At 38.8% G+C, this 15,909-nt stretch overlaps 1 protein-coding gene across 4 annotated transcripts in view; it reads right to left on the bottom strand.

Moving 5' to 3' along the window:
• Tasor (transcription activation suppressor) overlaps positions 1–14,223 on the bottom strand; it is a 54,506-nt gene extending 40,283 nt beyond the window's left edge. For all 4 annotated transcript variants that reach the window (XM_021181460.3, XM_021181458.3, XM_021181461.3 and 1 more), the window contains exons 1-6: positions 13,676–14,223; positions 4,753–4,898; positions 3,243–3,335; positions 1,977–2,049; positions 1,497–1,588; positions 813–974 (exon numbers count right to left, since the gene is read on the bottom strand). In XM_021181460.3, the coding sequence (XP_021037119.1) occupies positions 813–974; positions 1,497–1,588; positions 1,977–2,049; positions 3,243–3,335; positions 4,753–4,898; positions 13,676–13,985 (876 nt within the window). In that variant the 5' untranslated portion in view covers positions 13,986–14,223. The remainder of the gene's footprint in view (positions 1–812; positions 975–1,496; positions 1,589–1,976; positions 2,050–3,242; positions 3,336–4,752; positions 4,899–13,675) is intronic.
• Positions 14,224–15,909: the final 1,686 nt, after the last annotated feature.

The following is a 15,909-nucleotide window of genomic DNA, read 5'->3' as shown; positions in this document are numbered from 1 at the left end:
GGAAGGAGGAGCCCAAGACTAGCCTCCAGTAGATAGCAAGTGTAAGACCAGGATGGACTTAAATAAGGCCTGGTATCAAAAAATAGCCTAGTGTTGTGGCACACATCTTTAATCCCAGCACTTGGGAGGTTGAACCAAGAGAGATCTCTCAGTGAATTTGAAACCAGTCCAGCCTACATCATGAGTTTCAAGCCAGCCAAGACTACAAAGTGAGACATTGTCTCCAAAACCCAGAAATAAACATCATCAACAAAAAGCCATGCTTGTCAGTATAGGCCTTTAATAGCAGCACTAAAAAGGCAGAGGCAGGCAGATTGAGTTCAAAGTCAGCCTGATCTACATAAAGAGTTCTAATATATGTACTGAGACCTCTCAATTTTTTTTTAGAAAAGAAAACAAAACTACATATGTTTTTAAGATAAGGCTTAAAAATACACTAAGTCTGCATTCCATTAACTCCATAGAACATGGAGTTGTGAAGTAAGACAGCCAAGGGGCTTGACCTTTACTTTGAAACACAAATGCTATTCACCAACAAGGTACTTCTAAGGCCCTGAAAGGCAGGCATCCCAAGAGGTGCGGCAATGACATGGTTCAGTGCTTAACACTGCTTGCTTGTTTGACCATGAAGACCAGAATTTAGGTCCCAGTACCCTCTTAACAAGCCAGGTGAGTATCCTGTACCTCCAACTCTGATCTGATCCCCTTTTCTTCCAGCCTCCAAGCCTACAAATGCAAGCTCCTGTATGCGCACACAGAAAGACAGACAGACACACATAAATCTTTCACATTAAATGGATCCAAGTACATACCTGAGTAAGCTCATAGGCTCTATATGCCAAGAGGGATGTAATTCTACTGGCATTTTTAGACACATGACATTCATGTTTTGGTGTAGGGTCCAAAGCATTTTTACTTAACATGGATTCCAAGCTTTTTACACTAAGAGAGTCATAAATACTCTTTATTTTACCCTAAAATAAAAAAAAAAAATTTTAAGTGTCCACTTAACATGATTTTTACTATATGCTATAATAAAGAAGAAATACAAGTGCTATTAAACTGTTAACCTACTTATATCACCAACATGTTACTCTTTTTTTTTTCATTCTTTCATTTGGAAAATGGGGGTGGAAGAGAGGGGGATGCTGGCAGTGACATAGCTCAGCAGGTAAAAACACCAAACCTGATGACCTGAGGTTTTGAGTTGTAATTATCCACAAGGCTGAAGGAAAAACTAACACCCCCAGGCCCCAAGTCTTCCTCTGATCTTCACATGCATCCTGTGGCATGTGTACCCCAACACATACATAATTAATAAATGAAGATAATCTAAAAGACAACAAATCAATTGCTAAAATAGTCTTTTAAGATAGCAACTCTTCATACACTAACAAATATAGGCTTTTAACTCAAACTCCTAAAGTCATGTCACTTAAAATTAAAGTCCAAGTTAAATGTTGCCTTTTCTATGTACAAATACAAGTTAAAATTACCTTCATGATTTTAAAAATAACAACATCGCCTACTGCCCCAGCTTCCAAAGGATTAGCCTGTAAGAGATCTGCATACCTACAAAGATAGATACCTAAAAGAAAGAAAATAATAATTTGAATGTGAACAATCAAGTTTAATTTAAAAAAAAATCAAATTATTTAACCAATAATAAAAGGAATAGGAGGTATGACAACTTTTTAAAAGCAATACTAAAGACAACATCCAGAGTAAAATATAAAATTAGTATAATTTTTCAAAATCATAAAACATTTTAAATAGTAACATTTCATCAATTCAAAGTATTTAAAATCAGAAACAAAGAAATAAAACCAGTGTTTTATTTCAGAACTTAATACTAGTCTCCTTATTGGAAACTATGAAAAGCATCCTAATTTAACTAGTGACTATAGGTATACTACACTTAGGGTTTTAAATGGCAACTTAATAGTTAAGTACAAATGAGAAACAAGAAAAATTACCCATGAAAGGACTGCCAAGAACTGTTATTTTGGATTGGCCCACCTGCAATCCTTTTTCACATATGCTCTGAACCTATGTAAACAAAACATTTCAGTTTAAAATCAAATTAACAAGAAAAGTTAATTTTTAAAACTTCAAAATGTTATCTTCTAAACTATAATTACAAAATTTTCACACACAGATCTCAGCTAACTAGTATCAATGTAAAACTGGCTTAAATTTCTAAGGTTATCCTATCAAAAATTCATTTTTCTTTATGCTACTTGTCAGATATTCTCACCAACAAAAGAGAATTAAGACCAGCAAAATATTTATATATACTTTAAATTTTTTTTAATATTTTTAGTTATGTGAATTATGTATTTGTGTGTGGCAGTGCTCTCAAACACCAGAAGGGGCGAATAGATTCTCTGGAGCTGACTTAGAGGTGCTTTGTGAGCTGACCAATATAGTTGCTAGGAACTGAACTCAAGTCCTCTTGAAGAGCAGCAAGTGCCTTAACGTCTGAACCACCTCTCTAGCCTCAAGCAAAACATTTTTAAAAAAACATAGAATCAGCATTATATAAGACAGTCTTGCTTTCATTTAAAAAAAAAAGTTTTTATTCTAGGGGGAAAAAAAAAACCAGACATGATCAGAGAAACAATAATTACATTTGAAAAAGAAATTACAAAACATAATTTGCCCTTCTGAATTATTTCTTCTACTTATACATTAATAAAAACGTTAGGTTACAGGGAATGTCTATAACCCCAAAAGACTGGCAGCAAGATGCCTCTAAGTTCAAGGAAAGACAGCATGGATACATAGCAAGTCACCCCCTGCACCCACCCCCCCAAAAAAACAAACAAACAAGGGCTGGAGAGATGGGTCAGTGGTTAAGAGCTCATACTACTCTGCTGGAGAACTCACACTGAATTCCTGGCACTCATGTCAGGAGAATCACTATTGCCTGTAACTCTAGCTTCAGGAGAGTCAACACTTACCCAAACTAATGTGCACATACTTTATTAAAAATAAAGATAAATCTTAAAAAATAAACAAGGGTATATAAAGTGAATAAAGAAACAAACTAATGAAATAAAACAAACAACTAGTAGGACGCTTAGTAGGTAAAGGCACCTACCACCAAGACTGGCAACTTGAACTCAACATTCTCACTCTCCTCCCCGCTCCATGGAAAAACAGAAGAAAAGATTACCTTATCCTTATCAAAAGAATAATTAGGAAACAAATTACTTACAATGGAAACAGAATTATCTCACCTGGTACCGATCAACCATGAGAAATGCATAAGATTCTGAAAGTTCCTTATCTAAACGACCATCAAACTTCAATTCTCTTCTCTTTTCTGTAAACTAAAAAAAAAAAAAAAAAAAAAAATTAAATAAATCTGCTTAACTACTTAACATGATTGTTTCATTATGCTTTGAATTAAAGAAATTTTTCTAATAAATAACAAAGCTATCAAAAATCTCTATGTTTTCTGCTATTCAATCTTCAATCTTATTCCTTTCCATCTTAACTCCCAACACATAGAATAGTCAGAAGTATCTAGGTATTCACCAATGTTAGCTAATTTTCTATTAAAAACTTACTATATCCCTAATCTCACTAAGAATTAATTTTTTTCATCTTTTAATCTCCCACTTTACATGGCATACTGAATATAATAGTTTATTTATGCCAAATACAGTGGCACTTAAAGCTAGCAGTCTGGAGGCTGAGGCAGGAAGATCCCCCAGAGTTCAATCAAGGGCAGCCTCTGTTACAGAACTACTGTTGCATACTAGTCAAGTACTCTAAACTCCTGGATTTACTTTGAGATTCAAACACATATCTATTTAAACGACAAAATAGCTAGCATTTTTGTATCTGTATTCAGGCTGTCTCAATTATGTAATATAACTTCAGATAAAATTTCCATACACAATTAACAAATAATCCCTACTATACCATGAAACTACATTAAACTATCACATTTTTATTTTCTTTAGGAACTACAACAGTGCCCTTAAGAAAGATTTTCAAAGTTAAATTTTAGTAGTACATCATTAACCAACTGGTATAAAACCAAACTTTGTAATATTTCACATCGATTACAAAGCAATAAATAGTAAAGAGTCTAAAGTTCCATTTGTGTGTTACCTCAGAATTATACATGCTGGATTTTCCTATATTAAATTCAAAGAACATCTAATCTGCATATAAGTATTCATTGTCAACTGCTGCCCTTTGTACATACTTTTTTTCAGAAAAATTTCTATTGGGGGTGTGTGAGGGGTACCACAACAACTTGCTTTTACAAATACAACTCTTGGAAAGCTAACACAGGAAGATTCCTATAAGTTCAAAGTCAACCTGACCACTCAGTAAATTCTAAGCTATGCTGGACTAGGATAAAACCCCCATCTTAAAAAAAAAAAATGTATAAACATAAAAGAAAAAAATAGAAAAAAAAACTTAGTTGTAAATTTACAACTAAGTATTCTATAGTAAACTATGCCTATGTGGGTGACTTATTTCAGGATTCTGGGTAACTACACATTAGTAACAATTTAACACAGTAGATAAACATAGTGGGGATGTATTTCAGAGGTAGAGCACTTGTTGAGACTTGAATCAGCCCCTGGTTTAATTCCTAGCACCAAGAAGATATTTTCACCTTTTAAGTTACCGTTCCCTAAAAAAAAAAAAAAAAAAAAATTGCATTTCTACAAAGAAAGAAAGGAAAAAAAAAAAAAAAAAGACTTCTTCCCCAGGCTAAATACATACCTCTTTTTCCAAAAGTTCATTATGTATCAAGCAAGCTCGTCTATAGTTAAAATTTGTTACTGAGGATGGTTCAAGGTAAGATGAATGGAGAATATTTAAAACATCTTCAAATTCTCGAGACCCTGGAGTTAATGGCTGGAAAAGAGCTATTAAAAAAACAAAAACAAAAAGAAACAAAAATAAAAAAACAAATTCTAAGATTAGTCTATCATAAATGTAGGTTTTCTGAACAAAGGCCCCAATAGTTACTTTATTTTATGGCATGCAAGAGTTATTATTAGCACTCACTACATGGCACAACAGGTGAAGAGCTCGCTGCACAGACCTGACCAGCGTTGGATCCCTAATCTCCTTGCAAAAAGTTGTCCTCTGTCCTCCACTTGCATAACCATGTGTAGACAGATGTACATCCATTTCCAGCACACAAATTATTTTTGTAACTCACTGAAGAAAAATTAAGACTTACCTAGACTAATTAGTTCCTTTCAACAATGATGACCTGGCCTCATATACAAAAACAGTTATGGTTTTATAAACCTCAAGGATATAAATTAATCCTTATAATGTATAACATATTAATTATAATTCTTATAATATAAATTAATCTAAATTGCTTAAACTCTCATAAGGACCTATGCATGCACTCAACTTGTCTCAATTCCTATTTACACTGCACTGAAAAAGCATGTTTAAGACTATGGCAGTCAAACAACTATAAAGATTTACCATAAATAAAAGCTAAAATCTAACATAGTAGCTCATGTCTATAATCCCTACAAACCAAACTTTGTAATATTTCTGATCCATTACAAAGCAATGAATAGTAAAGAGTCTTAAGTTCCATTTGTGTGTTACCTCACATTACATTTGAAAATGAAATTACAAAAATTTGTTTTAAAAGACAGAGATAAGAGGTTAATCCAAACTTTGAGGCAGACTAGTCTAATAGAATAAGGTCCAGGCCAGCCAGGGCTTTAAAGTTAAAGTAATATACAGTACTCAAATAGCTTTATTATCAATAAAAAATATAACATTTAAGTATCAAATGCTAAGATGAAGGGTTTTGAGCCAAGCCAGAATCTTTTTTTTGTTTTTGTTTTTTTGTTTGTTTGTTTGTTTGTTTGTTTTTGAAAACAGCGCTTCTTTGTGTAGTCCTGAAACTCACTCTGTAGATCAGGGTGGCCTTGAACTCAGAGATCCCAAATGCCAGGATTAAGGGTATGTACCATCTTATCCTAGCTACTTGATGGCTAAGTACAGAGAAAGTTCAAGGGTGGCCTGAAAAATTAGTGAGGCTTGTCTTCAAAACAAAAAAAGTAATACAGCATTTTTCTAGCATGTTTCAAAAACTAGGTGCAATGCCCAATACTAGCAAACTGCAAAAGAGTTCAGTAAAAACTGAAACACCAGATTTGTCATTTACTGACTTTGTAGCAGACGAGATATATATAACTTAAAAGCCCAGTTCACTGTAAAATGCAAGACTGCAGTTCTCCTAATAACTATTATATGCCAAATACATTATGTAAGGCAGGGCAATGAGAGGGCCATGACGGGCTAAGCCAGGCAGACTCCATGACAGGCTCCAAACTGACACTCTTAAGAACTAGGCCTAAATTTCTTTTTCCTAATACTGGACAAGTCCAAAACAAGTCAAATGCCAAGAAAAACCACCCCTTGAGGGCAACCAATCAGGAGCTGCTTCTAACACCTTGCCTGAGCCTAGAGTAGTTAATTAGCAAAAGTTCCAGAAAGTACCCCAAACTCCCCAGAACCTTGACCAATCCCAATGATGCCCACACCCTGAAAAATAGAGCCAACCAACTGAGGTAAAGAAAGGCAAAAGGTTACCCACTCCTCCCTGGTACCCTACCAGGCTTTAAAACCGAGTCTGTAAACTCATTCAACATCTCCATTTTGGTATATGGAGATCCCTGTGTGCTGGTTAATTTCTGCACAATAAACAACACTCTTTGCCTTTGTGTACATATTTGAGTCTGGGGTACCATTCTTTGGTGAATCACAGGCCCTTACAACAAAAGTACTAAGCAGAATGGAGTACCTGTGCACAGTTAACACAATTAAGTTTGTTTCCCTTGTGTTTTCACCAGTCTACAGTCCATTTAATGTTCTCTGGTACAAGTTCTCACTGGGCAGCCAAGTCTAACCTCAAGTCCTTCTTTCAAAGTCTCCCATATACTGGAAATACAAACATGTGCCACCACAACTGGCTCAAATCTTTGTGTGCATGCATGAACATGAGTACGCTCAAGACAGGATGTACATCTAGAGGTCAGAGAACAACCCTCACATGGTTCTCACAGTCAACTATGGTTCTAGGAATCAAACTTAAGCTTAGATATCAAGTGCTTTTTCCAGCAGAGACCGCTCTCTGGCACTGGAATTCTTATAACACTAAACCATTTAACCTATTTGGTTTAATTATCAAGCATGGTGGAACATGCCGTTAGTTACACATTCAGGAGAAAAGCAGCAGCAGATCTCTGAGTTTGAGGCCAGTTTGATCTACAGATTGAGTTCCAGGCCAGCCAGGGCTACATAGTAAGATCCCATCTCAAAACAAACAACGACAACAAACAAAAATAATTTGTCCTAATAACCTGAAATTTTAATACATGAAATTTTCATTTAATAAATTTCAAAAACCAAATCTGTACATATAAACTTTCCCCAAATTAAAAAAAAAAAAGCCTATATTTTTTTCCAAGACATTTCAAGGTCAATAAATATTAAAAGTAACCCTTGGGTTCCATTGAAAATACTGTTGTGCATACATTTATATTTTGACACAAGGTCTTACACAAAAAGTTTATAATGAATAGTCTGAGATTCACTATGCATCCTAGGCTGACCTCAAACATGTCGTCTTCCAGTTTCAGCTTCCCACGTACTAGAATTGTAAGCATGTGCCACCATCGCTCAACTTTATACTTGGAAGTATGCCACAGAAAAGATAACTGTAAATAAGCTGCTTTACTATATTTTCATTTTTATTAGACTATAAAGGATACAATGTCAAATGGCATATCCATTCCTTTTTGGGAGTTGGGGGCAGGTTCAAGTCAGGGTCCCTCCATGTAGCTCTGGCTGTTCTGGAACTTAGTAAACTAGGCAGACCTCAAACTCAGAGATCCCTCTACATCTGCCTCTGCCTCCTGAGTGCTGGGATTAAAGGCATGGGCTGCCACTACTCCCTGGTGACATATCTGGATCTTTAGCTAACTAGGCATATATCACAATAGTAGCTCTAAAAATGAAGTTATTTTGATTACATGTTATTATAACAGTGTGTGCTAGGTAAAAGCCAATGTGTACCTACTTTAAGACTGGATATATACAAGCATCCTGAGGAATAAAGTCAACATAGTTACTATAATACAACTGAAAAAATAAAAGTGGCTGGTGAGATGGCTGTGTAGTCGTGATGATAACCTGAGTTTGGATCCCTGGAAGCTACATAAAAAGCCAGGTAAGTACATAAAAAGCTGGTAAAGTACAAGCCAGATGCCGAACTTCAAGGACAGCCAGGGATAGACACAGAGAAACCTTGCCTTGGGATGAGGGAGAGTAAAAAGATAGCTAGTGATAGAAGTCAATGGTTGAGTACTTGCCCTGAGTTCCATCCCTTCAGCCATACCCACATAACATACACACAAAAAGAATTGACATTTAAGCAGTTGGCAATAGGTCAAAAAATAGCATATTTCTTTAATCAAAAGAACATTTTCCTCCATTATCTTTGACTAATTTATTTTGTGTCAGTGTAGTTCTTATACTATATATACATGATATGCTAAACTTTAGAAAGCAAGGGGTACTACCATCAAAACATGTAAACAGTAAGAATGTAAGCTTTCAGATCTAAAAGTAACTATAACTTAAGTAGCCAATGGATGGGACTCAATGGTTCTCAGTAGTAGAGTATTTGCCTGACAAGCAAGAAGTCCTAAGTTCTGCCCCCAGAACCACAAGAGCACCACAAAGAATACCAGCTGAATGTGGTAGCATATATCCATAATTCCAGCATTTAGAGGGCTGAGACAGAAGCTCCAAAAGTTACAGGCAAGCTCATAGAATAGTACTGCTGTCAGCTCTGATAAGAGAAGCTTCATTTTGTACCAGGTGACTGTTAAAGCAGAGAATAAATGACTGCTGAATGCTAATCCTAAGTGGAACACCTGTCACTCCCCCCAACATTTAGCAACAGTGGATAAGAATAGTCTGGACACCTACAATGTACAAGTTGGTAAAAGGTATGTATGTGTGACTTCCAGACAAGGCAAGGCCACTAACTCAAAAGTGGTGATTGCCTTTTTGGTTGCCTATGTATGATCTACACAAGACTGAGAAGGAATGATAGACCTCCATCCCTCTCTGAAGATTTATACCATTAATGGATGATGCAAGGGGAAGATTCTCTTCTGTGGTGTAGACTGGGGTGCCATGCTGTAAACAACCCTAACCCACCAACACCCCCTCCCCAAAAAGTTGGGAACTAGTTGGGATTAGTAAGTGGAAGAGCTGGAAAGATGGCTCAAGAGATTAAGAATACTGGCTATTCTTCCAGAAGACACTGGTTTAAGTTTAGTTCCCAGCACCCACATGGCAGCTCCCAACTATAACTCCAGTTGCAAAGTGTTCGGAGGAGCAGTACAAGCAGGTTAATGGGGTTATGATGACATCGTATACATGTATGAAGATGTCATAATGAAACCCATAACCCATTACTGTATATAATATATGCTAATAAAAAATAATTTTTAAAAAAGTACAAAGCCAGCCTGAGCTACATGGGAGAAAATAAAATAATTAGCAAAGTGGCTAGTGACCAAACTTGGTCTGTAATTCTGAGTCCAAGGCTGGTATCTACCGGCCTTAATTACCATATACAGTGTGACTCCATTTGTTCTTAACTGATTTGTAAATGGCTCTATCTAAAAAATTACTACCTGACAATGTTTTAAATATGTGTTATATATCTCGCCAGGCGTAGTGGCACATGCCTTTAATCCCAGCACTCGGGAGGCAGAGGCAGGCGGATTTCTGAGCTCGAGGCCAGCCTGGTCTACAGAGTGAGTTCCAGGATAGCCAGGGCTACACAGAGAAACCCTGTCTTGGAAAAAAAAAAAAAGAATGTGCTATATCTCTACATCAATATTGAATGAACACAGCATTGTTAGTAACAAATACACTGGCATAAGTCAACATGGACCAGTACAAATATGAAATTTCCTGCCCAGATTTATGTCTACGTAGAAAAATTACTGCTTTCAAAATCCAGTTATCCACTCCAACTAAAACACCATGACTTAAAGACAGCTGCAGAATCAGGTCCAATCCCAGCAACTGAGGAGTTGGAGGCAGGAAGTAAATCCATCTTCAGTTACACATTAAGATCTGGTCCTTTTTTTTCTTTTTTTAAAGACAACTGCAAATTTTGTTAGAAAAGATGACTATCTTTTAGAAAGTGTATCACTAGTCTATCCCAAGAACTTTGGAGAGAAATACTGTCAGATTCAACTATTAAGTTTAATTTACTTTTGATGACACACTAGATATAGAATAAAACATGGTGATCCATCTACAGGCCAATTCAATTTTTGTGGCTCTCTATACTACAGAAAATAGCCCAACCAATAACTACAACACACATCATAATCAGTAAAATATGAGTATTTATCCCTAGGTCTCCCTCCCACTCTTGGGAGTTCTATCTATAAATAAATCTGTTTTTGCTCTGAAAAAAAACTTAAAATACAAAACCTTCTAAAACATATAATCTGCCATTACTTACAGTGAGCATAATCTTTCCATCTCAAAATTCTCCCCAAGGTTGAATATATGCTAAACTTTGCAATTTCACAACTGGTCAAATCAAAAGCTAACTTAAATTCTAGATTATAAAGCCACTCGTGGTGGTGTTTAGGAGGCTAAAGTAGTAGTATCCAAGTTTTGAGTTTGAGGCCAGTTTGGAATACATAGGGAACATGGGAGAGGAGGGGGCATTCATCTTTCTCTGTTTTCTGATTACAGATGTTTTGTCATGTGATTAACTGCCAGGCTTGTGCTGTTATGACTTCTCAGCATAATCAACTATACCCTGAAACTGTGAGCCAAAATAAACCCTGCCTCCCTAAATAAAAATATAATTTAGACTATTAGGAATAACCTCATTAGAGTTGAGTAGTTCCAAGCAGTCTATACATGTTCAAATTCCATTTACTAATTAAGTGACAAGTGACTTCTCAGTACTTCAGTTTTTCTGTAAAATGGACAAATACCGACCACAAAGAATCGCTGAGATGTAATTATGTACAAAGAGCAATGTCTACAACCTATCAAGTACAATATTGCTTGCCAGTATTATTATACCACTAAAATGGCAGCATTTAGATGTCATGCTATTATCATCAAGGAAACTTTCAAGAGCTGGACAAGTTCCTATTTGTGTGAAACTTTAGCACTTAGGAAACTTGAGGCAAGAGGATGGCTGCATGTTTGATGGCAGCATGGCCTATAAATTATACTGAATGATATTTTAAGAAATTGTTTAAAAATTAACATCCAAACTTTTAAGTTTCACCAGAAAGCAGTTAAGACTGCTAAATCTATAAAAAAAAATTGTTTATACTAGCAAGTCAGATGACCATTAGTACCAAGCTAAATCCTAAACATACTTTCAAACCTTCTCATCAATGATGGAAGGAAACTTAACAGTCTCTATACTATTTTGTTTTCCTTCCAACCATTTGTTCTGTGTTGCACACTATATCCGAGTAAGTGATGTTTAAAGAGAGAAGGAGAGACAGACTGACAGACAGGTAGGGCTGGTATTGCTTATTTTCAATCCGAGCACTCTGAAGAGACCGGTAGGTGGATCTCCGTGAGTTCCAAGGCAGCCAGGACTATGTAAAAGGCAAAAGACTCTTGTAACTGTTCTAAAGTGACAGCGTTTTTAACTATAAAACTGAAATTCAAAGACTAATTTCTCCCAATTTAGAATAAAATCTGAGATGGGTAAAATAGTTACTTGAAAGCACTGTATTAATAGATCATGATATCACCTGTAATTCCACCTAGAAGGAAGGCTGAGACAGGAGCATTTCAAGTCGAAGGGCTGAACAACTTAAGGAGATTCTCTTATTTGGTTTTTGTAAAGTGTTGATTTGACCCTATTATGTACTATTTGAACAATTGCTGCCTAGTGTACAGTAAGATATTAAGAATTATTTTCAGTAAAAATTAAAAAAAAAAAAACACCTACCATGTTTTTCTAACTACAACCTCCCTTACAATTGAGAAAGTAAAAATCGTATCCCTAGGCAAAATGGAAACTCTCTCATTTCCCCAAGGAATACATCAGACTCCACGGAAAAAGCAGCAGTTTATACTCCCTAAATCCCTGTGCCACTTTTAATATGTTCAAGGGCAGTCATTTTAGAGCAACTTCTGGATTTGGCTTATTAAATTTAAGAAGTACATACTACCTTACTAAATTTTAAAAAAGAATCCTAAAGGACTCTAAGCCAGTTTTCTGGTTCCTTTAAAAAAAAAAAAAAAAAAAAAAAAAAAAAGGCTTGCTTTAATGATGATTTGTTCAAAGCCTTAGTCATTTAGAATCTAAAATAGGATGTCAAAAGGTTTGATACAGCTTGAAAATGTTAAGCCCTTACTACATTATGAGGCCCTACTTAAAAGCACTTCTAACCTTTTCTACCAACTGGTGGTTGGGGACGAGTATCTAACTTTTCTTGTATCAGCACAGCCATACACACCTTAACGACATCAAGTGAATTCACTGTCTTGCCCTACATCCTAAAGTATTACAAGTATTACATCAACTCATTTAAAGAGTATTTCTAGAAACATTCACTTCAGCCGGCAAAGATCAACTTCATCCTTCTCTGCATGGTTTCTCATGCTATTTCCTTCGCTTTGTCATCCATTTAGAAAGGAACTTTCTTTATACTTTCATAATCTCAGTTGTGCAGAGTTGGTTACCCAGATGCACGGTTCCAATCAAGATTCTAAATGTTCAGATATTCAAATGACAAAAAAAAAAAAAGGCTTTGGGAAATAAACAATTAAAAAAACACGCAGTAAGAAGGTAAGTGTTTAAGTCAAATCCAGAAAATTCCAAATTATCGGACAGTCAAAACCTACTCTAAGAAAAAAAAAAGTGTACGTTTTACAATATGGCACTAAGATCTCAAAAGATAAGCAACCCAATTGTTCCTATAATCGTTTAAGAAAAAAGTCATTCTAGGCTTGGAAGTTATTATACAGAAGAACCTACGTAAGCTAATGCTTTTCCAAAAAAAAAAAAAAAAAACTACATGGAAATGAAGTGTGATGGAAAACTGCATGGAGCGCATATACTAATGGAGAGTTTTCTAAATAGAAGACGCTGACATCGAGCACATTTCAAGTAGACACACAGAGCTGAAGAATTTCCACAGTGAGAAACACTTGTCCTTAGAACGCAGTGGCCTTGGAGAAAGCCTCAGAATCCATGGCCACAGGCTACTTCCACAAGCAGACTTCTCAGAAGCATCTTTAGGAGGCCACCATCAGCTTCTCTGCCTTCGGGGCTTGGGGGGAAAAGACGGGCACCGAGCACCATCTTTCCGCTCGGGGAGCCGCAGCCTCATGGAACCGCTTCAAACCTGAGCTACTTCCAACTTCCACGGGGAGAGGGGGAGCGGCGGAGCGTGGTTCCACCCTATCCTCTCGCACCAAGGGCGGCTGGGCGGCCGTGGCCGGGAGCGGAGAGGCTGCTGGCGCTTGCGTGCGTGTTTACGTGTCTCGGATGGGTGTGGGGAGAGGAGACAGAGAGGTCTTAATGAAAAAGATGGAGGGGGAGGGAAGCGAGAGAGGGGGTGGGAGGAAGGGGAGGCACCACCTTTCTTTGCTCTGCTCTTCCTGGGGATCTGAAAACTCCGCCTAAAAGGCCTTTCCGGCTCTTCGGCGCCTTTGGGCAGAGCGGCCGCGGCCGCCTCGGAGGTTTGGTGAGGCTGCTGGTGGCCGTGGCTCCGGGCGGCTTCAGCTGCCGCGGTCTCCTCCGGCCCCGCGCCGCCGCCGCCGTCGCCGCCGCCATTTTGTAAGGAGGACTCAAGCTCCGGAAGCGCAGGCTTCACCCCGTCGTCTCCGCCGCCGCGGCTTTCCCAGCTCGCGTCCGTCGAAGGGGCCTCCGTCTCCGCGGCAGTAGCCATCGCGCGGGCGTGAGGCGCTCCAGGGAGCTTCCACCCACAAGGTCTTCGGGCGTAGGGGGGGAAGGGCGGCGGGCCAGGCCGCCGAGGTCTCGGCCCACCCGGCCCCTCCGCCCCCGGGGACCGCACTCCAGCCACTGAGACGCCTCTTAACCGCCACCGCGGCCCTGAGCGTGCCTCTCGCCCGGGGAGCCGCTCCGGATTCGGGCGGCTTTTCAACCGGTCCCGGCTACCCAACGTGTTCGCGTCGGGCCCGGGAGGGGGCGGGGCCTCGGCGGACCGCTCTACCAATAGAAATGCAGAGCCCGCCTCCGCGACTGCAGAGAGACCGTTCCAGGGGGCGGAGCCTCGCGATGCGGAGCCCGCCAAAAGAGGAGAGTGCCACGCCCGGGGAAAGCGTCGACGCCATCGCTTCAGAGTGAGGGCTTGGGCTTGGCAGCATTCTGCGGATTCCTGGGCCCTGCCCTCTCCGCACAGCGTTTGACGGAGGCAAGCCCAGGGGACATCTTCTGGACAGTACTCTTGCAAGTGAGTGCCTTCTTCCCTCCGGAGGTCTGTGGACCAAACCCGGCAGATAATTGGCTGATCCTGGTCGTGTGATCAGCCTGCTCTGAGCTGCTCTTCCAAAGGACCAGGATTCGAGCTCCAGCCTACATAGGACAACTCAACCAGCAGTTAGTCACTTCAGAGGATCCAAGTCCTTTTCTGGCCTCGGAGGGCACTAGGTATACATGTGGTGCTCGATCATAAATGCAGGCAAGCCACCTATACACATAAAGACTATAAACACACAATAAGATAGGCAGTGAAAAGAGATAAGAAAATGGCCTCCACTGATAAGCAGGGTGATAGCATCCTATTCCATCCAGACTTTCTGCTTTCCCAGTAGATCACGAGCACTGGTCGTCCTCCAGACCATAGCACTACATAAGCAAACATTCAATATTTGGGATTCTTCCACACAATTTACAACCTAATGATGAGGGAAGGCATGAATGCTCGCACACGTGTTCGACCACCTAGAAGAAAACAATTTGATAGTGAAATGAAGGAAGGGCCTTTCAATAGTTTCTTTCTAGGTAAGGGGTCCTCAGTTACCATCTGTATAGACACATTCTCACAACAGATACCAAGGAGATGCTTTTGCACAGTTTAAATGTTGAAACTTAGGCAAATTGAGATGACAAAAGCCAGGTCTAATTCCAACCAAAGTATTACAGCCTAAGGCCTAGTTTTCAAGCAGCTCCGGCCCAATAATGCATTTGATGAAGAAACACGGGATACTTTTTACTCAAGATCTCTAAGCAACAGCAGCAAGACACCCAGATCTTTGTCCTCCAACACCTCAATATTACTGAAGGAATTGTTAGGCCAAGATAATAAACTGCAAAAGAGCCACAGCCTCTATCAAGTGATTGGTACTTAAAGAGCTCTCCAAGAACAGCAGAGGATCTGGGATAAGCATCCATTGTTTGGCATCGTGTGTAGTATAAAACCTGCACCTCTGTGAACCAAATCAAGGAAAAGTGTATGTAACTCAGTTATTAGTAAACAGGGTAGGTGCTGGGGATTTAGCTGAGTTCACGGCGATTGCCTAACATATACAAAGTCCAGGTTTTAATCTACCAGCACCAAATGAACTGAGCATGGTGGCACACCCCTGGGGAGGTAGAAGCAAGGTCATCCTGGGCTACCTGGGAATTAGAGGCTAAGGTAAAAAGTACATTTTAAAACTTTCTTCTTTTTTTTTTTTTTTTTGAATGGTGAAAGAAAAGGGAGGGTTTAGAAAGACTCCTACACTATTTTAAAGTCACTTTTTCATATTGGGGAGGATGAGCTTGATGGCACATACCTATTCCCAGCCCTCAGGACAAAGAGGTAATAGGAGCTCTACATGTCCAAGGTCAGCCTAGACTACACAGTAAGA

The sequence above is a fragment of the Mus caroli genome, unplaced genomic scaffold (assembly GCF_978045245.1).
Source record: "Mus caroli unplaced genomic scaffold, Mus_caroli_1 scaffold_12, whole genome shotgun sequence".
NCBI classification, from domain to species: domain Eukaryota; kingdom Metazoa; phylum Chordata; class Mammalia; order Rodentia; family Muridae; genus Mus; species Mus caroli.
Note: the sequence above shows the minus strand (reverse complement) of the source record. Positions and strands in the feature narration are given on the sequence as shown.